This window comes from Mirounga leonina, unplaced genomic scaffold (genome assembly GCF_011800145.1).
Source record: "Mirounga leonina isolate KUSES-001 unplaced genomic scaffold, KU_Mleo_1.0 Mir_375, whole genome shotgun sequence".
Taxonomy (NCBI): domain Eukaryota; kingdom Metazoa; phylum Chordata; class Mammalia; order Carnivora; family Phocidae; genus Mirounga; species Mirounga leonina.
In genome coordinates, this window is record NW_023270717.1 from 62,643 (window position 1) to 85,833 (window position 23,191).

The 23,191-nt window shown below is 58.0% G+C and overlaps 1 protein-coding gene across 1 annotated transcript in view; it reads right to left on the reverse strand.

The window, feature by feature from the left end:
* Window positions 1-1,473: 1,473 nt before the first annotated feature.
* SHANK3 (SH3 and multiple ankyrin repeat domains 3) overlaps window positions 1,474-23,191 on the reverse strand; it is a 49,838-nt gene continuing 28,120 nt past the window's right edge. The window contains 5 exon segments of the mRNA XM_034985964.1: window positions 1,474-3,996; window positions 12,470-14,607; window positions 14,609-14,724; window positions 18,688-18,772; window positions 19,380-19,510. Of these exon segments, the coding sequence (XP_034841855.1) occupies window positions 3,393-3,996; window positions 12,470-14,607; window positions 14,609-14,724; window positions 18,688-18,772; window positions 19,380-19,510 (3,074 nt within the window). The 3' untranslated portion in view covers window positions 1,474-3,392.

Consider the following 23,191-nt stretch of genomic DNA (forward strand, 5'->3'; position numbering starts at 1 on the left):
CCTTAGGCCATGAGGAGACCTCAGCCCTAAGTGAGAATGTCTTTGCCCTGAAGTGCTTGGGGCTTCAGCTCCCCCAGCCCTGAACCTACGATTGCCTCTGCCACATCTTCTCTCACAGGTGGTGAAGGTTCTGACTCGTCTTCTGAGGCATGGGGAGACATTCATCTTCTCCCCCAAATCTCTTGCGAGCCAGAGTGGGTGTTGCCATTTCCATGGAAGGCTTGCTGCCTCTGCCCTTGCTCTTCCTTTCTTCTGTTGAAAAGCTGTACTTACCCCGAGCTCTGACCCAGGCCCAGAGCGACCCAGGGCTCCACGTGCAACTCAGAGGATACCTGTCCCCCACCGCCAGCACAGTCTCAGGCCCAGAGCAAGTCAGGGTCCCGCCTGCAGCCCTACACTTAGAACACCCCCCCTGCCAGGTCACTATGTCCTGACTTCCTTCATGGCCTCTTCTGTTTGATGAACACAGTTGAAAGTGAAAATGAAAAATTTGAAAAAGCTGGAAATTTGAAATTGTGGGGCTTTCCAGATCCGAGCCTCCCAGGGCTTTCACCGTTCCCTACCAGGCCACCCAGACCCGCACTTGCTCCCTCAGACCACCTCTGCCTGCCCCCACCTCTTCTCAGTGAAGACACTGGAGTCCATCCCTCTTCCACCCACTTTGCTCCCTCTGGGATCTTCACTTCCCTGGTGGCGTCTCCCACTGGCCCCACCCCTGACCCAACAATAACCCTAGTGAAGGTCTACATTTATCACCATGTCCTATCTGATCCCCACCTTGACCCAGTGCAGCCAGGCTCTGCAGGCCCTCCCAAGACCTCGCCCTGTGACTGGTGCCTGACATGCCTGCCGGCGGATCACCGCCACCCCATCCCTCTCTCAGCTCCCGCTGTGCCTCCTGGGCCCACTCTGCGGGAAAATGTCCACCCACTCACCACACTGTGAATCCTCCTTCCACCCATTGAGGCGCCTCTGCCCTTCCTGTGGGCGGACCACCCCCCACCAGGGGCCACACCAGACGTGCCAGAGCATTGGCTGGCAGTAGCTGGCTGCTCACATGACTGTCAGCTCAGAGGGGAGAAGGAAAGCCTGAACAAGGGCAGTAGCCACGGGGGCAAGACAGCTGGGACAGAGAGGGTTCAAAGAGGAGCGACAGAATTCAGAAAGAGAGGCACACGGAGGGGAGGAGGGGGGCGGCAGGGGCCACAGAGGGCAACCGGACTTCTAGGCCAGGACAGCTCCTCAGTGAGCTGATGAGCAGACAGAAAAGCTTCCAGCTCAGGAAGCGCAGGCTGAGGTCGAGCAGCAGTCCGGAAGAGATGCAGGAGGCCTGGCATGTGGACCTGGGTCAGAGACAAGGATCTGAGAGTCACCAGTTCACGCAGCTGAATACTCGTGGCAAGGCTGAGGAGGTTTGTCCAAGGGACAGCAGTTTGTGCTCCTAAGAATTCTTCAAACAGGCAACTGAGAAAGTTTCATTTCTTATAAATTTATTACATAATAATATTATAATAATTATTATCAATAATAATAATATAAGAAACATAGATCTCTGTGGGGTGTATCACAACATCAGGGTCAGGAGGCCTCAGGACTGGAGCAGGGGTGAAATCCCCTGGATGGAACTCCATACAAAAGGAGGGGTGAAGCAGAACTGACCCTGTAAAGTTAAAAACCCAAATTGAACGGAACCAAAAACCCACAGGTGAGTGTGAGACCGAGTGTGTACGTGGCAGTCTGTTACAGTGACTGCTGCTGTGTGTGACCTGGTCTGTTGGTGAAGGGGTTACTGCGTGTGACTCTGCCCAGGGAATGGGGCCGGTGGGCCAGGGCGGGGCAGGCGGGCACAGACCGGCGTGCCAGGCCCCTGGGCTGTGAAAACTTCAGTTTTCTGTGTTTTTTTTTTTTTTTATTAAAAAAAGCTAGAAATATAAACAGAAACTTGTGAGTGACGTGGATGGAGCTTAGTCCAGACTCCAAACCCTAGGTTTAAAAACGTCCCAGGGCCCCCCACCCCACAGGTCATTGCTGAGTGTGAGGAGTCACAGTAAGGGGGGCTGGGGTGTCCTCTGGGGTATTTGCCTCTCCCCAGGGCTTGCAGTGGCCTGACTCTAGGGGTCCTCTATGATCCCCCCAGAAGCCCACGGTTGGGGGGGAGAGGGCACTGCCTCCAAGGGCCCTTGGGAGCCTGTCCAAGCAGCAGAGCTTCACCAAGGATGCCTGCTCAGGCGAGAGGAGGCTCTGGAAGGACAGGCTGGGCAAACAGCAGGTCCTAGGGTGCCTCTGACTTTCTTTGGAAGTGGAGATGGGGTGCTTTCATAGGCACATACCCATACATGCACCCTGTGCACACTGCTGAAACCCCCACGCTATTCCAGAGTGGACCCTCAGGACCACGCTCCAGTCGGGCACACACAGGGTTCCGATGCACTCAGCCGCACCCAGAGTTTCACACACTCGCACATGTGCGCACACACAGGGCAGGAACAGGAGACTTTGGGGTCTGAGGCAGGGAGGCTTCTCTGCTGTGGTTGCCCAACAGTGTGGGGAGGAGGCTAGACCCCTCCTGGGAAGGGGCCCTGTGAGGGACTTGGCTGGGGGGCGGACGCCAGGGCTCTGCCCCTCCCCAGGGCAATGGTCTCCCAGGCCACCTGACCTTGCTAGTGCCCAGCAGGACTCGCTGCCTGCCGCCCCTCCTCCACGCAGCACCTGAAGGGTCGGTGGGGCACACTACAGCTCAGCGAGGGGAGAGGGCCGAGCCGGGGCCCCCGGGCGGGCTACTAGGACCCTGGCCAACCCCAGACCAGCTGGAGCGTCCCCCGCCCCATGTGGGGTGGCAGTGGCAGTGAGGGGCCAGAGATGGAAGACTGGGCAGCAGCAGCGGAACCAGTGGGGGGCTGTAGGGGAGTGGAAGGGAAGCTATTAAGGACAGAGATATTTGTTCCTTTTCTCGTTCCAAATATAGAGTGGATTAAAATATGCAAAACAGGGGGGCTCCTAGGCCCCCAACCGAGAACCCCAAGTCTCCCCCCTCCCCCCGAGTCACCAAGGTGTGTCCTGACCTCGCATGCTGGACTAGTTCCCCCCCTCTGGGAGAGTAGCCACCAGGAGCTGTGCGGGAGATGGTCAGGCCGGAGCACCCCACCCCCAACTCTCTCCCGCTCCAGCCTCCCTGGCCCTCGCCCTTCCTGACCGTGTGCTGGGTGGGACTCGCCGGCCGGGGAGGGCACTAAGCAATGTACAGGGCAAGTCTCCGAGCAACAGCAAACAGGACGATTCATGCAACATTCCTGGCCCGGGCGCCGTTGTGGGGGGCGGGCCGAGCCCGCGGCCCGGGGGTGGGGGTGGGGGGCCCTGCCGGCAGGGCGCGGCTGGGGCGTGGGAAGGGGGCGTCAGCTGCCGTCCAGCTGCCTGAGCGCGCGCTCGATGTTCATGCGGTGGCCCACGCGCGTGACGCCCAGCTCCACGAAGTCGTCCTTGGTGAGCGCCGGCAGGTGCGCGCCCTCGATTTCGTGGTCCTCGAAGCGGTCGCGGTGCTCGCCCAAGTGGATGCTCTCCAGCCAGTCGCCCACGTCGAACTTGCTCCAGAGCTGCAGCGGCTTTTGTTGGAAGGGCCGGCGCGGGCCAGGGGCCCCGGGGCCGGGGCCGGGGCCGGGGCCAGGCGCTGGCGAGGGCAGCGGCGACGGCGAGGGCGAGCGGCTGCGTGCGCTCACGCTGCGCACCACAAAGCGCACCTCCTTCGGCTCGTGCGGGATGGAGAGGCTGGACGACTTGAGGATGGTGGGAGGCGTGAGGCCGAAGGGCCGCCCCGCGCCCCCCGCGCCCGCCCCCAGCCCCTCCACCCGCTCCAGCGACGCGGGCTTCACTGGGCTCGGGGCGCGCCGCGCCACGGGGTAGCGGCCGCCGGGCCGCACCGGGTAGGAGGCCCCGCCGCCCGGGCCCCCGGGGCTGCGCTGCGCTGAGATGGAGCTCAGCTCACCGAGGCTGCTGAAGAGCCTGCGGAGGGAGAGGGGGTCAAGGCCAGGTGAGGGGCGCCAGGAGACGCGGGGACAGGCGGAGGGGAGCGGGGCCGGTGGCCAGCAGGACGCTGGGGGCGGAGCCTGGGGTTGGGTACTGGGGCTGGAGGGTGGGTGGGCGCCAGGAGACGCAGGGACAGGCGGAGGGGAGCGGGGCCGATGGCCGGGAGGACGCTGGGGGCGGAGCCTGGGGGCTGGGTAGCCTTAGGGCCACCGGAAGAAAGACGGGTGGGCTCCGAGGATTACGGCGGCCATTTTGTTTGGCCCCCAGGGTCAGAGCCAGGGCCCTGCTGGGGGAGAAGGTAAAACCAGTGGCCCCCTTCGCTCCATGGGGCCTCCAAGAGCAGCCCACCAGAGGAAACGCAGCCTTTCTCGGCAAAGGGAAGACTGCCCCATCCCTGACAGCCTCCGACGCTGGCTCTGGGCACTGCCCCATCCACCCATGCCCTGGAGGGTAAGACTCTGGCACTGCCCCTCACCACTCCCACACACAGCTCTGCTCTCCTGAGGAAACCCAGAGAAACCTGGGCGGGCTTCAGGGATGGCTGAGTGGTGGTAAAGGCTGGTGGCTGCACAGACTGACCAAGCCCATGAGTCAGAGACGGACACCAGGCCGCATTCATGCCCACGCAGAGCAGCTGCATGCGCAGGACAGGTGTGAGGCAGCGCACGCCCATGACACCCGGCCCCCCTGCGCAGGACAGCGCGCTACAGCCGCAGGAGCGCCCACACGTGCCACAGACATGCAGCGGAGCGGCAGGAAGGACAGGGGACTGCTCGTGACAGAGGCAGCAGCACGTGCGCGCGCGCGCACGCACACACACACACACACACACGCACGCACAGATGGTGCCTCACTACCCAGCATCACCTGACAGGACCCCAGACCTGCAGCCCCTCTCCAGCCCGGCCACAGCGGGAGGCCGACCTGGGAGGACCTCCAGAGAAGACCCACTCCCTCATCCCACCCCCACTCCTTTCCGTTCTTATCCCCAGTTGTGCCCAGGGGAAGCCTCAGGGGGCTGTCAGTGGGACAGAAGCCCCACGAAGCCAAGCAGAGCAGAGAGCAGGGTGGCCGTGAGAGGCATGGGATGGGCATGCTCACTTACACAGCCGGCGCTCGGGACCACCGCGCAGCTAGACAGAACAGCCACATGCAGATGGGCAGGAGAGAGCAATGAGAGAGAGTGTTAGCAGCCCAGGCCCACGCGGCAGGCACATGGCCCACAGTCACAACTACAGTGTGGCAGCCAGGTACAGCTCTCCCTGGCCAGACACCCACTGGGGGAGGAGCTCAGGTGCGATGGAAGGGAGCCAACCTGGAGCCGCTGGGGAGAGGGAATTGCAGGCCAGACTTGGGTAGATCTGGGTAGACTCCTGGTCTGCTTGTGTGACCTAGTTTCTCGTTTGTGATGGGCAGATCAGAGTGGTGCCCATCCACTGGCTTTACTTGGAACACTATGAGGCAAGTGCTCAGCAGACACTTGGCACTTGGTGACACTTCACGTCCCCTTACACTCTCTGCGGTCCGCTCGACCTCTCTCCAGCTGCCATCCCACCTCCCTCTCCCTGCCCCTGCCTAAGCTGGGCTAAGGACCCTCCTCTGGGTTCCCCCATCCCCCTCTGTGCTATCCTAACTGGTGCCAGTCCCATACAGCACAGGGCACCTTCAGCATCCTTCCTCCCCTAAGTGTAGGTTTTGTCTTTTCTTCTCCCACCTGCGCAAGGTCAGCCTCTCCCTGGAGATCCAGCTCGGTCTGTCTCTCCCACTCAACCTCGGTTCCAATTTCCCAACTTCCCTCACCTTCCCCTGGCTTCTCTCCTCAGCCTCTGTCCCTGATGCCTCCTCCCAATCACTCAGACCCACAGCAGAGCCTCTTGAAGAGACTAGACCAGGCCTCCCCCCGACCCAACCCCCAATGGAGAGGAGCTCCTAAGGACACCTGGGGTGGGCTCAGGGAAAAGGCACCAACCAGAAGAAACCCTCCCTGCTCCCACCACACCTGTCCTCCCTGGCACCACTGGGCTTTGGGGCAAAGTAGGGCAGCAGTGAAGGGAGAGGGGGAGGATACCCAAGGGAATGTTGCAGGGGCCTGGTGGGTGCCCAGGTGGTGGTGATTGCTAGGGAGAGGGAGGCGGGGGCAGTGCTGGGTAAGATGCTGAGGGAATGGTGCCCAGATAGCCCCACTGCGGCCCTCACACAGTGACCTTAGCCTAAGGCCCTGCATCTCAGGAGGGAATCCTGCCTAGCCCTGCCCCAAGGGCCAAGTTCCAGTGGAACCATGTGGGTGTGCCTGGAGCCTCGGGTGTGACAGAAGCATATTGAAAAGTTGGCAGGACCACAGCCAAGCTGTGAAGGCAGAGAGAACAGGGTGGGTGCTGGGTAGTGCAATAGAGAGGCTTGGCCTGAGCCCAGAGCAGGGTCTGGGTTCCAGGAGGCCTTTCTGGCCAGTGCTGGAGCCTTCCTGCCTGGCAGAGGGGTGAGCTGGCTCTAGCAGCTCCTGAGGAGAGGAGCTGGGTGCAAGGAGATGAGCACCTGCCAGAGAATATGGCTGATGCCAGGAGGTGCCGTGAGTGAGGCACTTAAGTGCCAGTTCCACTGGGCTGGGAGTGGGGAGAGAGAGCCAGTCCTAAGGGTGCTCAGGCATGCTGGACACGCAGGAGGCCTAGAAGAAGAGCCTAAGGAAGTCTGTGCACTCTCAAGGCCCCAGGACACAGCAGGGTGTGGAGAGGTCCCCATGGCCCAGGTGCCTGCCCCTCCCCTTCCTTTTGGGGAAAAGGGAACTGCTCACATCGTCCCCTGGGCAGGAATCCCAGCAGCATCCATGGCCAAGTTTCCACGCCTTTCTGCACACCCGTCACTGTCCATCGCCGCTGTCAGCTGTCTGACCACCTCCCCAGCCAGGCCCCAGTCATGGCATGGCCACATCACAGCACCCGCCAGCCTCCAGAGGGCTTCTGGGCTACCCACCCTCTAACAAACGGTACCTCACCAGGCACCCCTGAATGCTGTCGGCAGCCTCCTCCAGATGGCTCAGCAAGGCTCCATGGCCCCGGACGTCTCTTCCACCAACGTCTGAATGTGGTACTGTCTCGCTGCCTCGTGACTCTTCAGCCTCTGATCCCCCCCCCATACACACACACACACACACACACCCCATACACACACACACACACACCTGCAGTTACCAAGGCAGTAGCAGGACCCCTTGCTGACCTTCCTCCACCCCTTCCTTCCCAGATGGGTTTTGTGGGTTCTCCTTTTGGTTCCCACTTTCTCCTGGGCCGTGTGGTCTACTCCCACCCTTGGCTATGGCTGATGGGTGCAAAAATGCTGCATGTGAGGCCCAGCTAATCTCCTCTGAGCTCCAGACCTCTACAAGGGCCGCCAAACATGCTCTCCCTTCCCCCAGTCCTCCCCACACCAGGGACCTGGGAGCCACCATCAGCTCCTCCTTCTTTTCACCTGGAGGGCTCCTAGCATTAACCAAGGTCCTCATCCTCTATCCCCCCAGCCACCTCAGGGTCCAGTCATTTCACGGTCTCACTCAGGACCTCTCACCTCATTTCCTAACTGCCCTCTTTGACTCCTAGTACTTAGCACAAAGCCAGGAATACAGCTTACACTGAAAAAAAATATCATCAAACAAAAATAATTTGACATGTCTCTCCCAGGCCTGACTGCTTGTTGGCCCATTGGTGCCAAGAGACGAGAAGAAGCCCAAGCTCTGGTCCTGGCCTCTGTCTCGGGCCTCCTGCCACTGCACTCATGCAGGGCAGGTCTGGGCCTGGGGGCGTTTACAGTCTGGGAGCCCCATTCAGAGAGAGAATGCTCAACAGCAGCACAAAACTAGATAAAACTTGTAAGCTTCGAAGCGCACTCTCTGGTCATGGCATCTCCAGCCTTTTGCCTTCTCACTGCCCATATCCACTCACAGCTCTGACCTCAACACACTCCAGATGTCCCTACATCCCCTCATCTGTGAGCCCCTCCTGCTCTCCCAGCAGAGTTCAGGGCTCCTGAAGCATGTGACCGAGCTTCGTGGGACCTGCGAGGACAAAGCATATCCTGGCCCCAGTGCCCCTGCACCGGCCGTCACACAACAAGTGTCAGCCCAAGTCCCAGAAGAAGCCCAGCTGGCCTTGAAACACCTGCAGTCACACAGGGTTGTATCCAGATCCCTGCCAAACGTGTTAGCCGAACAGGGCCCACAAAAGGTCACCAGAGCAGGGTTTCTACCCCCATCGTAGGAGAGTGTGTCTTCTGCAAGACACTAATTAGTGATCTACCGAAGGAGCTGAGACCTGACAGGTGTGAGGCCAAGGCACAAAGCACATCAGAGGGGTAAGAAGTGTGCAGGACAGATACCCCTTCACTTTGTATTTCCAAAGCTATGTCTCCATGAACCTTTTCCAGTAAAACCTGATGTGCGGGTCAGACAGATGTAAAACTGGGAGCCACAGTGGAACTCAGTGTCCCTGTGGTGCTCAGAGCCACCATGGACTTCAGACCACATGCAGGATTCCAATCCACCTGTGGAGTGTGGAAGACAAATGGAGTTGGGTGCACATGTGGGCCTCAAAGACCACGGTGGGGCTCTGAGAAGACCAATGTTCTGTCTATAACCAGGGCTAGACCCAAAACTGGAAGCGTACAACAGGTGGATGGTCTGGGATCGACGTTCCAAAAAGCCAGAGGTCCTGGACCCTCCACCCAGAAAAAGCCGCAGTACAGAAGAGCCAATCATTTCAAGTTCCTGAGCTTCAAATCTGTGGCACACAGGGCAGCTTCCGTTGCCCGAGAAGAGCTTAGGCGGCAGAGTGTCTTGGGGCTACAGGGCATCAGGGCTGTCAGTGGGGAAGTGAGCAGAAGGGGGTGTTTGCTCTCCTGTGATGTCCATCAGGTGAAGAGAGGGACAGGCCTGCAGGTGAAACCAAGGGAACCCAGAGACCAGGGGCAAGGCTCAGAGGTGTGGCCCCCCAGGTGGCCAAGGATATTATGCCAGGAATGGTCCTGGGGAGGAGGCAGCCCCACCCCAGTGTCAGGCCTTGGAACATTCCTCTACGAGGCAGTATCCCTAGCAGTTCATCATGAAATGAGAGGTGAGCGCTGGATTCTAGCCACAGCAAGCTGCGGAACAAGAGCTGCCCAGCAGCCTGGGTAGGCACCACAGCCCCCGCCAGCCACATGGAGGGCCAACTGCATGTGGCGACAGCATCCCCTGCCCAGCCCCCTGCCTGGGCCCACTCAGGTCTGAGGGCAGGAGGGGCAGCACAGAGGGAGAAAGGAAGTATGAATGGGAGCAGAAAGGAGTGCAGAGGGAAGCGGAAATGCGAAGGCAGGGCAGAGGGATGGCTCAGTGAGGCCGGACTGATCAGGTAGCACTGTGAGGACTCAAGGATGGGTGACTTCAGAATACATGTGCTATTTGTGATACACAAGACATAAATACAGGTATTGCCTAACAGATGAGCAAGTGTGCATTTCTATGAGAGGGGATTACTGCACAGAAACCCAGTGTCTGTCACCAGAAGGGGTTTAACAATAGAGGCTCCGGGTTACAGTGAACAGAGACTGGGGCTGGGGCCAGACAGATAACCACCACTTGCTGGCTGCAACAGAACCTTAGTTTTATTGCTGGAAAATGGAGATTATACTATTGTCCATCTAACAGAATGGCTGTAGAGGTGAAATAATATGACCTGATGTTTTCTAGTGCAATATCTGGCATTCTTTTTTTAAAAAAAATTATTTATTTGAGAGAGAGAGAGAGTCGGGGAAGGGGCAGAGGGAGAATCTCCAGCAGACTCCCCACTGAACGCAGCATCCGACACAGGGCTCGATCCCACAACCCCGAGATCATGACCTGAGCTGAAGTCAAGAGTTGGATGCCAAACAACTGAGCCACCCAGGCGCCCCTGGTATCTGGCACTCTTATTTCCCACAAAGGGCCTGGCTGAGTGCACACATAGTGAGAACCCACCATGCTGTAGGCCTGAGCTCAGTGCTTCAAGGTGATGCTGTGTGTCACCCTCATCATCTCACACGGGAAGGGCTGACGTTCACAGAAGGGGCTGGTCCAAGACTACAGAGCCCAGATGGAGCTAGCTGAAAGTTGAAATCCAGGGTCCTCTGACTCCAAGCTGATGCCAGGGAATTAAGCAAGCTGCTGAAGTTGGGAAGGGCCATGTCACAGGGGACATGTGTTTTAGGTCATCTGGCATCTGGAACCCTGGTAACAGTACCTGATTCTCCTCTGAAGAACCACCCTCCCTCACTCTCAGCACCTGTTTGCTAGGTGGGGTGACCCCATGCCCTGGCTCCTAGGAGAGAGATGACTCAGGCCTAGCCAATGGCAGCCTTACATCTCCCTGACCCCAGTGATTCACTCAGGAAAGCAGGGGACCCACATGAAGCCAGTCAGAGGCTGGAGTTTTGCAAGAACTACTGAGTGAAAGAGGCTCATTTTCCAGTGGACCTGTGGAATAGATGGGATGTAAAGTTTGCTACTGTGGGTCCCACCCTTCCCCATCCCACATCCAAAAAAGAAAACAAACACAGTGTCCTGGTGCAACCCAGGGCCATGGAACAAGAGACCCTTTCCCTGACAGAGAAGAAATGCTGAGGATGCCCAGCTGCCCGTGGGAGCCAGCAGAGCAAATGACACGACTCGGGCTCACCTGAGCCTAATCATGGGGTTCGGCAACCAGTAAATCTGAATCATGCGTCTGTCCTTCGGTGGTATTTATCTTAAGCCACCTCCCTAGATTTCAAATCACAAAAGACAGTGCTTGCATTTAGCTTAGTTCTTTCATCTGTTCAGCAAATGTTTATTGCGGGCCTACACTGTACCAGGCCCTGTGCTGCCCACTTTAAATGGCTTTGATGTTCATCGGGACACAGAGGAATGGAGGGCCGGGCAAGGGAGGAGAAGCAGAGATGAAGATGGGGGCTGGTCGAGGGTGGGTCAGGGAACCCCCACCCTCAGGGGGTCAGGTCCTGCAGAGGCCTAGGATCCGGGCTGCTCATCCCAAACAGACACCCCTGGACATACCCATGCCTACTCTCAGGGCACTTTCAGCATTGCCTTGCTGGACAGCGGGCTTTCACATTCAGCTGGGAGTTGGAAGAGGCAAAAAGGGGAGAGGGCCCCAGAGCAAGCCCCTGAGATGACAGAAGCTGAAGGACAACATTCCTGGACTACCTAGGAGAGGCACCATGAGCTTCCCAAGCCCCAACTTATCTTTTGAGTCCTTAACTGGAAGAAGGTAAATCAGACAAGCCTTTGTAAGACCTGAACCCTTCACTGCTTTGTGAACTGTGCCTTCCAATGACGACAGGAAAGGGCCCACTAGGTCAGTCTTCAGGGAGCAAGAAGGAGGAGCCAGTCGGTGGCACCCCACACACTCCCCGACAAAGCCAGAAGAGTAAGGAGGGCCTAAGGGGCAAAGAAGGCAAAGGCAGCTTGAAGAGGGCAGACAAGGGCCAGCCAGGGGATGACCAGCTCTGCCTCAGACCAGCACCGTGGGCAGGAACCAGTTCTCCTATGTATCCATGGAGCCCACAGGCCCGAGGGGGATCCCCTTCAGGAGCAGAGCCTTGGGAATGGGGTCCTCGAGGAAATATCCAAGGGATCAGCCCAGGGGCTCTGGCAGCTCTACCAGAACAGCACCCCAGCCCCTTGCTCAGCCCCTACACCCTGCTCAAGTCCCCACCCTGGTAGGAGGTGGGAAGAGAAAACAGACAGACAGACAGACAGGGAAGGTATGGAAAAAGCGAGAGGGCAGATGGAGGGTGCAGAGGTGGTGTGACCTCCACCAAAGAATGGCTTCTAAATGCACTTTGAAAATCATACACTGGAATCTGTGTTTAAGGGACACTGAGGCAGAGCTGAGAGACAGAAAACAGGAAGTTGGTGGTGGGCCCCCAAAGGAAAAGGAGTCCGTGTACTCTAAGCCTCAAAAGGAAGCAAGGCAGGAGGCAGCTACAGGAATGGTGGCACCAGCCACATCGCCACGAGGCGGGCAGGGTGGGGGGGGGCAACTCCAGAATGGACCACAGAACAACCCTTAATAGTAGAAGCAGCTTTGGTCAGGAGCAAAAGAGTGAGAGCCCACATGAACCCGAGGCAGGGAGTCTCCAGGAGGGTTGGGAGGTGCTCATGCCCTGCCTGGGTCTCTCATGGGTGCCCAGCTCCCATTCCCAGCACCAACAGGGATGGAGAGAACAGCAGCCCTGATATTTCAGATCCCTGAGAGAGACTTCTGTCTCAGACAGACAGCAAGGGCGAATAAAAAGGACAGAAGTGGACAGGGAGGGATGCCATGGACAGGTAAGGAATGGGATAGAATGGACTGTGGAGGAAGAACAGAGGAAACTGTGGATGCACAAGAGGAAGAACACATGGGGCCATGGACATGGGACAGGACCCTCCCCACACTGCCCTGCTCACCGAGCTGCCGCGATGGGCGACTTCTTGGCAGGGTCCAGCAGACCGCCCAGGCCACCAACCGGCTCTTCCCCCAAGGAGCGTGTGTCTTTGTTCAGCTGCTGCAGGCGGGAGCTGAGCTCACTGATCACAGTTGGTTTGTCATCTTCGGGCCCAGGGAGCCCCCGGCTCTCCACGGGGTCCCCCCACAGCTTGGACCTTCTCTGGAAGAGGTAGCGAGGGCGAGCAGGTCCAGCAGCGGAGGCCAGCCCAGCAGAGGCGGCATGGTGCTGCTGGGCCATGAGCTCACTGTCCGAGGACTGCTTCAGCAGCGGGTCCCTGAAGGTCACCGGCCCCTTCCCCAGCGGGGACTTGAGCTTGGGCTTGGGAGGCACTGGTGGCTTCTCGAGTAGAAAAGTGTGTCCATCGGCGAAGGAGGTGTGAGTGTCGGTGAGCTCCCCACTCTCCGAGCTCAGGGTGGACATGCTGGACACCGTGGAGATAGTGCTCGTGGTCTCCAGGTGGGGGTCGCTAGAGCTGCGTGTGTCAGCCTCCTCCACCCCTGAGTCAGCCGCAGACTCAGGGGCAGGGGGTGGCTCGCTGCTCGGCTTCCCTGAGGCCGGGCCTGGCACCGTGGTGGGCGAGGGACCTGGGCCAGGAAGTGGGGTGGCCAGCAGGACCCCGTTGGCAAACTCTTCAGGAGGTGGCACCAGCCCAATGCGGGCCAGCTCCTCCCTGGTCTCCTCATCACTGGAGGACAGCTGGGCAGGCGGCAAGTTCACAGCAAATACCAGCTCTGGCTCCTCCTCCGAGCTGCCCTGGCTGGGCCCAGGGTCTGTTGGCGGGGTGCTGCCAGGGGGCTGGGCCCGGGGACTGGCCAGGGGCTCCGCCACCACTGCTGACTGTGTGGGGGCCGGGGCCAGCTCTGGGGTGCCCGGACGCTCCTCTTCAGCCCCCAGACTGCTGGGCTCCTGCCCATTGCTGGTGGCGTGCACGACGATGAGGCCAGCTGGCCGCTGCAGGGACGTGTCCAGGACGCTGAGGATCATGGACTTCTTGTCCTCCGGCGACTTACGCTCCTCCCGGGGTGCTTTCTCCGGCTCCCTGCGAGCAGGCACAGGAACCCAGGCTGGGCTCCTTGGGGAGAAGGCTGGGGAGGCCAGGGCCCCTCGCTCAGAGTCGCGGGCCTGTACATCCACAAACAGAGGCCCAGGGCGGTCAGCGTCAGGGCTGTGCACTGGCGTAGGGGACCGGGAGGGCGCCTGGGAGGCCAGAGCCCGTTCACGGGCAGCCAGGGCGAGGGCCAGGGGGGAGCTGGGGTCCAGAGGTTTGCCGGTGAGCGGGTGGATGAAGGTGGAGCCTGAAGGCCCAAGGCTTGGGCCGCTGACCAACGGCTTCAGAGCAGAGACGGGGGAGGGCAGGAGCAGGTCACGGCCAGTGGTGGGGCCGGTCCCCAGAAGGCGCTCATCGATGGAGCGGGAGGGCTGCAGGGAGGGCAGTTCCGCACTAGGAGGGCTGCCCTCGATGGCTCCCACCGAGAGGAACACGGTGGAGCGGCGCCGCTCCTCCAGCCGCCGGTCCTTGCCTGGACCTGGGCCACCAAACGTGAGGCCGGGGCTGTCCGCAGGGCCGTAGTCGAGACCGCTTGGCCGAGGTCCACGGTGCGTCGGGGAGGGCTCGCGGGCGAAGCTGCCGCCGACTGGGCCAGGGCTGCCCACAGCCAGGGCTGCGCGCTCCTGAGCATCTTCCACCTGCAGCTGCTTCACCAGCGGGCTCTTGCGGCGCTGAGGCTTGGAAGGCGCGAAGATGCTGGCGCTGAAGGCGCCCAGGTTGGCGTAGGGACTGTCGGGACCCGGCGGCCGAGGCCGACGCTTGGGACGCTCTGGTGGGGTGGCTGCGGGAGGGGGCCGGGGGACGTCGCCCACCTCTGGCGCAGAATCCTGCAGGATGATCATGGAACGCGCACGCTTCTGCCGCTCGGGGTAGGGCAGCGGACCCAGGGGCGAGCCGGAATCATACAGGCCTGCGGCCCCAGCGCCCAGGCGCGCTTCCAGGCCGGGTTTGAAGCTGGAGCGCACCGTGTCGTAGGCGCGGCCTGGAGGGGGCGGCGGCGAGAAGGCGGGGGGCGGCCCGGAGTCGAAGTAGTAGGGAGCAGGGGGGGGGTGGCGGCGCGGTCTGCGGCGGGGGCGGGATGCCACGGCCCTCGCGCACTGGATCTTGCATTGATGTGCTCCTCGGGAAGCGTCCCTCCAGCAGGGACGCCAGCTTTTCATCCTCCCCTGTGGATAGAGGGGATCCAGTGAGACCAGGCCCTTGCAGACTCTAGCGCCCGCCCTCTGCAGAGAGCAGCCATGGTCCCAGACGCAAGGGTTGCAAAGACAACCCCTTAGAAATTGGCAGGAAGCGCCAACCAGACTGGGAGGACGGGGTCAAGGAGGGCATGGAGGCTGGGGTTGGAGAGCAAAAGAGGAGGCGCGGAGCCCAGGGCATAGAATCTGAGCAAGGCCCCCAGCCTGGGCTCCTCTCTGGACACCCAGGCTCTGTACCCCAAGCCTGGTGCTGGGTTGGGAGGGCTCTTGGGAAGACTTGGGGAAAGGTATTAGTTCAGATACAAGGTAGAAGAGGGCTCCACCAACAGACTGAGAAAGGACCCAAACTCTGACAGGTATACCGGGTTGGGGCCAAGACCTGCCCAAGCCCCACCACACTGAGAGGGCCCAAAGAAGGATCCCCAGTCGTGAAGACAGAACTGCCGAGAAGAGGTAGGTGGCTGGTGCAGGGCTTCCACCCAAGACTGAGCAAGGCCACATCACAACAGTGGAACAAGCAGATGTTGCTGGGAGCTCCCTGGTGGCAACCAGAGATGGGAGGAAGGGAGGAGTGATACAATGACTATAGTCAAAGGGGCAGCAGGACTGTGGCCACTTGAGCCATGCATCTGGCACAAAGAGAGCTGGTGCCCAGGTGAGAAGGTGCTCTGTGAAAAGATAAGCCCTGAGATGCTCCATCCCAGAGACCCAAATGGACTGACTGGGAGACCCTGCCTGGTCACTGTTGTAACCTTAGTGGCTGAATTTCAGTAAGGTTGGGTGAAAAGGAAGGAGGAAGAATTAAAATGGAATTTTAGACTAAGCACCTGATGCATGTTTTAGTTTTACTCCCTATTGGCTGTGTGACCCCAGGCCAGGCCCTGAGCCCCTCTGAAACTCCATTATCTCATGGGTAACATAGTCTTAAAACGATACCCATTCTGCCTGCCTCAATGTGCAAGCATTAGGGTCTGTGCAAGAGTGGGGCTGGAATGCTCAGGGCCCTCACTGTCCTGCTGCCTGGCTAGAACCCGGCAAGACCTCCCAAGTGTCCTTGTGGACACGGTATGGACATCTATGCCATATAGGTGTGTTCTTAGGCTGCAAGTGTTACCCAGTCCCAGGAGAGTGGATGAATGGCCCTTCCATGTTGACACACACAGGTCTCTGGTAGAGTGCCTTGGAAATCTACACTGATTCGTGGCTTCACTCTGTGCTTGGTCACATTTTTATGAACTTACTAAAGTGTAGATGGCCTGTTCCCAGCCACCCCCTCCTTTAGCCACTGAGGTGGTCAGCTCAGGCCTCCCACACTGCACTGTTTACATCTTGTCCTGCATGACAGCTCTTGTACCCTGGGCACAGCAAAGGTGGGCTTTCATGGGAAGACTGAGGTTTGAACTCCAGCATTAGCAGTTACTGTCTGATCCTTAACCTCTTGGCATGTCAGTTTCCTAATCTCAGGAGAAATGCTGGCCCCTGTTGGGGGGCTGCCAGAGCTGGAGCCATTTAAAGCCTACAGCACAGGGCTGAGCACCTAGAAGCATCCCAGTAAGGAGGCTGAGATCATCATTCATCATCATCATTTTTAGGTCTGCTTCCACCCCCACCACTGGACACAGAAATTTGTGCCGAGTTCATTCTGGGTTTCCTCCCCACTGCATTTACTGTGTAGCATATAAACACCTGCTGAGCACCCATAAGCCCACGTGTGAGGCAGAAGAGAACTCCATGGGAAAAGCTTGTGCTCCTAGAAGATGCAGATTTGGCATGCCAGATTCTAACTTAGGGTGAAGACAAGTCACTTGTCTGGGATGAAATGGGGAATCTGTTCTGTTATCAGCCAAGGTGAGGTGGGCCCTTCTGCCCAACAAATAGTAGCAAGCATTTCTCAAACATTTACTGTGAGCCAGATTCAAGATGCAGAACCTGTGTCTACCAACAATATCAGGAGGTGTTGCCTGTCCTCAGCCTGTGAGTACAGCCCACTGGGTCAGCCTCAGAATAGCCTTGAAGGCAGGCACTAGATAGTCCTCAAGTTATGGATCAGGACCCTGAGGTTTCAAGGACTGAATCATGTGCCCAGGACCACAAGGGGTGAGAACCCTGGGAATCCGACACCTCAGCCAACATGTTGGTGTTGAGCAGCAGGCCAGGGCAAGAAAACTAAAGATCAACCCCTCTCACTCACTCATGGACTGAGCATAGGAGGGTCCAGGAGGAATCTCCACCAAGAGGCTCACATCCTGCAGGGCAAGCACTGAGATCTGGACCTGTGGTGGTCAGTCCTGGCACTGGGCTAGGCTGAGGGACAGGCCATCTGGGCAGAGTGAGGGCAAGTGCAGAATAGCAAATTCTGGTACACCCAGGTAAGAGTGAAACGGAGACAGATGTCCCCAGATGAAGTAGGAAAGATCTGAAGCCGGTCCACAGGAACCCAAGGCAATGAAGAGCCTACTGCGGATCAACCGGAGGGACATAGGGTGATATTTGCTCTGCAGAAAGCCCCCTTTGGCCAGGCCTGGGCAGTTGGCTGGCCTGATGTCTTACCAGAAGACAGGTAAGGCAGCTGTGTGACCTTGGGCAAGTCATTTTACCTCTTTACCTGTTTCCTCATCTGTAATAGAGAGGTACTAATAGTATTACCTCAACAGGATTACTAAAACCTTAAGTGAACCAGTGTGCATAAAACACAGTGTTCTAGTAAGTGCTAAGTAAGTGTTTACTCTGATGATGAACAGACGATGGGTGTGGTGGGGTGTACATGGATAGATGGATGGACAAGTGGAAAGTCTGTAGGTGAATGGATGGATAGGTGGGCAGGTGAGGAGGGATTAGATGCCTAGAGCGATGAGCAGTGGGTGGGGCTTGTGAGATGACCCAGTCAAGAGAGATGGCTAAGTGTGGGGTATGACAGCAGTGGTGGGGCATGATGATGTCCCAAGGAGATAGGTGCAGAAGGCAAAGAGATTAAGGACACAGCCTTTAGAAGTACCCACATTTGGTGTGGTACGTGTGTTTTGGGAGGGGGGGCATTAAAGATAGAACAGGTACAGCCTGAGAACTGAGGGAAGAACCAAGAAATGTTGTCCTAAAGCCCTGGGGAATTGAGCGTCATGGAGGAGGGAACAGAAAAATCAAATGCCAGTTGAGGTTAGAGAGGGACTGGTCATGTGTTCACTGGAAGGAATACCCTGGAAACCACTGGTGGCCCTGGTGGGAGCAATTTGTTTTAGATATGGATGGAGCTAGCCTGCCCCAGGCTGAGGAGCAGTTTGGGGACAGGAGACAACAAGTATATGTGGCTTCTGGAGAAAACTGGCTGTGAAGGAGAAGAGAGATACAGAGCAATACCTGGGGCAGGGGGCAGGCAGGTTCAAGGGAAGGTAAGTCTAGGGTTAGAAACTTGACATTTATTCACTCTACAGATGGAGCAGCCAGGATCGGAGACCACCCAGGGACAGGGATGCTGGCATCTATGGAAGGTACAGGAAGGTGGCACCACTGGACAAGAGAAGTGGAAGAGGGGGCACACACTGGACGGTGAGCGGTGGATGGGGGGACATGCACACTGGATGGGGAGTGTGGTGCATGGGGGGCACGCAACTAGACAGGGAGTGGTGGATGGGGGTGCACACACTGGACGGGGAGCGGTGGATAGGAGTTGCACTCTGGATAGGGAGCAATGGATGGAGTAAGGAAGCCTCAAGGGTCTCTTTTAGGGACAGTGTCTCTGGACTGGGGGAAGGACTGACCCCACATATGTCCACAAACAAGGAGAATCCTGGGCTGTGACCTGGGAGAGGCAGTTCTCAGAGGGAAACTGGAAACCCCAGCTGAAGGGTTGGGAGAGACAGGGTCCTCCAGCCCCACATCCACCCCAGCCCCAGCCCCATTCCTTCCGGCCCCGTGCAGCCCCCAACCCAGCCATACCTACAGACTTGGTCCGTGGAATCCCCTTCCGCAGGGAGCCGGGCAGCTTCTCTGGGCCTGGGAGGCCCTGGCGCTCAAACAAAGACTGTGGGAGTTGGGGGGTTATACGGAGGTTCTGGGACACTGGGGCTCCCAGTTCTCCATCCAGCCCCAGCCATCCTCCTAAGCCTGAGATCAAACACCCCATGCACTAATTCCAATGGCACCAATGGGGCCTGACCCAGGACTCAGACCCAGGCCCTGAGGTCTCCAGGGAGCAGGGGCACAGCCAGTGGGGGCCTGGGCATAGAGCACTGGATAGGGTTGATGTGGATGAGGCTCCGGGAGTAGCCCAGAAGATGCCAAGGGAGAGGAATGGCAGGGGAACAGAGAGCAAGTTGTACCCTCCACAGGGCTGGGGTGCTCTAGGTGGTCCTGGGTGTGGCTCTGCAGGAGGTACTGAAACCCACAGCCAGAGCAGTGAACACTCGGCATTATGTTCAGCTGTGGCCATTCTGGGGGCTAAGATTTCCCCACGTGTAAGAGGAGAAGCCACGGGGTCTTTCACCCCCACCCCTGGAGAGTAGGGTCCAAATGATGGACTTCCACCCCAGAAAAATGTACACACACCCAGCAGGAGACATGGAACTCCGACCCCCATGCTCCCCCTGCCTCCCCACTCCCTGTGCCCCCCAGCTGTTGGGATGACTTACACTGATCTCAGCAGGGGTGATCCTCCGACTTGTGGGCCGCTGTTTGACCGTGGCGGCTCTTGAGTCGGCATCTGCGATGTCTGGCCTCAGTGTAGGCTCCGCGGCGGCTGCCAGGATCTCATCCAGTTTCTCTGCACAGCCAAGGGAGGCACCATCTCAGCCACCTGGACCCTAACCTGCTCCATCCCTGTGTAGCCCCACTGCTGAGACCTCCCTGCAAGGCTGGTCCACCTGGTGCTGCTAATGGAGCCAGTGGACCCCGCCCACCCCATATCCCTTCCTCCAGACCCGAGACTGGGGAGACTGGGAGCCAAGCAACATGCATCCCATCTGAGTCCTATGGCCTCTCTGTCCTCGGGGGCTGGTCCAGGTCACCCCCTGGAGCCCCACTCCAGGAAAAGCCTGACTGACCATTAGGGAGAGGACCAGGGGAGGGACAGCACTGCTTGGAGCCCGGAGTCTTCCTGAATTTGTCTCCCTCTTCTCCTCAGCACCTGGCATTTCTCGTCTGTCTGTGGCCCTGCTGTTCCTGGGGGCCACAGCCCGAGGACAAACCCTGGTGTACAGCAGGTGCCCATAAAAGATGCAAGTAAGTCAGGAATGAGTGAACAGGGGATCCTTCTGAAAACAGAACTCACAGTCCCAGGCTAGGGAACTAAAAAAAAAAGGCCCTAATGCAGACTAGGAGGCCAAAGAACCTTCACCCCAGAAAAGCAGCTCCACCCTGGGTGGGAGGTGTGGAGAAAAGAGGAAGATATTGGGAGGGCTGGTGCTGAAGGGGCTTCCACCAGCCCTGTGGGAAGAAGGTAAGGAAGAGGGGCTGACGGACAACAAGGCCCAAGAAGGGGGGCCTCAGACAGCGTTCAAATCCATCATAAAGAAAAGCTGTTTGCTTGTTTTTATTAAAGCCCTTTAATGTTTTTAAAGGTGGTGTTTTTGCTTATCAACATGACTTGGAAATCTTGTTAAACACGTGTGTCTGAGAACGAGCAGCTCTGCCTGCATGACTGGGGTGGTGCCCTCAGGCCCAGCATGTAGAGTGCAGTAGGGGTTGGGGCCAGCTCCTGTACCCCCAGTAGCCCCACCTCACCCCCCTCATCACCCAGGCTCTGAGTGCCAAGCCTAGAGGACCATGCGTCTGGTCATGCTTGGCCTCTCATAATTGGCGCCTGTCAGAGGACATGGTCAGCCCCACCACCTCCCACCAGCACCTCCTGTCTCTTCCTCCACAACCCACTCAGCAATCGCCATGGGGAAAGAAGTCCGCTCCTCCCAGCTGGCCGGCACCCAACCCAGACCAGACCCACACCGCACACCGACTCTGTCCTGACTTAACCTCTCTGTGCCTCAGTTTCCTTATCTGACAAAGCGAGCAGAAAAACAGCAGCTGCTTCAGTGTCTGTTGTAAGAACCGACACGGACATAAGAAGTGCTATAGTTCTGCCCTGCTCAGGGTTAGCGCTGAAGGCACACTGCACCTCATCTCCCCAAAGAGCCTACAGGCTCCCAGAATGTCCTGAGTGTCCAGCCTGGGCCCTGAATAATACAGTTCAACAAAGGTTACAACTCATCAGCAGAACCTGCTCCATCTACAGATTAGCTCACAGGTCCTGTGCCTGGCTCCCAGCACCACTGAGAGGGCTCGTTAGAGAGGTCGTCACCCTTGTTTTTGTAATGAAGCAAATGATTTCCCTTTGGAAGCTGAAGCCACCATCACCACCCTATGTTCAGTCCTTGGTGACTTCCGGTTAGAAGAGCTTCCCATGACCCTTCTCTCATCCCTCAAAATCATACAAAGAAGATGCTGATACTGCCCTCATTTTACCCAAGAAGAAACTGAAGCTCTGAGATAAAGCGCTCCAGATCATAGATCCAATAAGTAAAAGATCAGACTTAACAACCATGTTATCTAGAAACCGCAGACATAAAGACATGAGCAGAGAAGAAACATTTCCACAGGGCATGCGCTCACCTGAGCTGCGGATTTTAGAAGCTGCATCTCTAGGTCCAGAAGAACTCAATCCCAGAAACCAAAGCAGTGTGTACATGAAGTTAGCAAAGCAAATGTTGTTGGACATGGGGTGGGGGGGTTGCTGGGGCCAGGCAAGAATTATTTCCAAAAGGGAAAGAAGCAAGAATTCTGCAAACTACAAGCTGGTGAGGTTGACAACAATCCCCACCATTATTAGAAAATACATTCTTAAATAAATTATTTTAGATACTTAAAAAAGAAAATGAAGCCCATTAGGAACCAGGTCTGGGGCACTGGGAACTACACACTCCCCTCAGCCTCACATACACCAGCTCTCAAGACTCCATATGCGGTGGGGACACAGCTCGGGGTGCAGCTGCTTAAACAACCAGAACCCAAGCAGGAATGACGGGCCACAGGGGTGATGAACTGTCCGTCACTTCCCCTACAACTGGAAGAAGTGCGCAGGTCACTACATAGCACCCTGGGAGCCCTGCTAATGAGCTAAGCGACAGAACCAAAATACTCCAGAAATCGCTTGTGTGTCTGCCTCATAGGGTGAAGAAAAGTGTCCCTAGAGGACACCCAGTTTTAATCCCTGAAAAGACACTGGGGAAAGCACCTCGCCTGGGACTGGGGCAAGGAGCAATGGGAAAACTCTGAGGGTAAGACTGCAGGCCATGCTGGAGAGCCTAGGCCCAGACAGATGGGGCCAGCATGTCCCCGGCATAGGGAGGGCCCTGTGGATCCCACAGTGAGGGATGGGTGGGCCCCAGGCACACAGACAAGAGAGTGAACACACCCGCCTGGGGCCACAAAGCCATCTCAGGCTTCCATCTGGCTCTGACTCCTATTTAGCCAAAAAAGAGTCCCCTGTCCACTCAGAGATGGAGGAAGCTGGCGGAGGCCAGGCCCTGAGATCTCACCAGATGCTGGACCTCAGACTCTGTCCCCACATGGAGGCTGCATTGCTTACAGCAAGGCTGGACACACAGAACACACAGGAAGGAGCCTCACAGGATACAGATGAGGCCTGAAGAAAGGAGCAGGGGTGGTGAAGTCAACAGCCTGGGCTATGTTGGGCAGAGGAGCTCCAAGCTCCCTCCCCAGTGCTATGGGGCCCAGACCCCTGCTCCAAAGGGATGGTCATCAGCACTGGGCTTGACCCTACAACAGGTCAGTACAGAAACGGACCCACACACCAGGCACAAGGAGCCCCAGAAAACAGGCAGAAAGGAGCACCATGGGCTGCAGCTGAGCAACCAGTGCTCCTGCCCCCACTGGCCCAGTCACCATGCTCCCTGAGGAGACCCACAGCCGAACCCTCTGAACCCTTCCCCTACCTAGCTCCAGGACATGGCACATGCTATGGCCTCCACTGGGAGGCCCTCCCAGCTCTGCCTCATCAGGCTGCCTCAGTGGCCCTCACACCCCACCCCACCCCTACTCACCTGAGTCCCCAGAGCCCATGGCTGTGCCTCACTATCACACCCCCACATAGCCACACCCCTGGGAACTCCCCATCCGTCCTTCCCCAGCTCCCTCTACCATGCCCACACCAGATTCCCAGGGAGAAGGCCAACAGGAAGGTACAGCCCAGGCTTCTAGACCACCCTGACTTAAAATGGAACCTCCTCACACATCAGCATTTCCCTAGGCAGGGATCAGGTAAAGCTGGGGGCCTGGGGACCCAGCAGATGACTCACCCCCTTTCCTTCTCCGAATGGAGGCTTGCAATCAAGAAACAGAGCAAAGGGGGTAAGAGGCAGGCTTCAACCCTCGGCATCTGGGCCCGCTTCCCACTCCCGTTTCCCCATCTTTCCCACTTCCCACCCCTCCC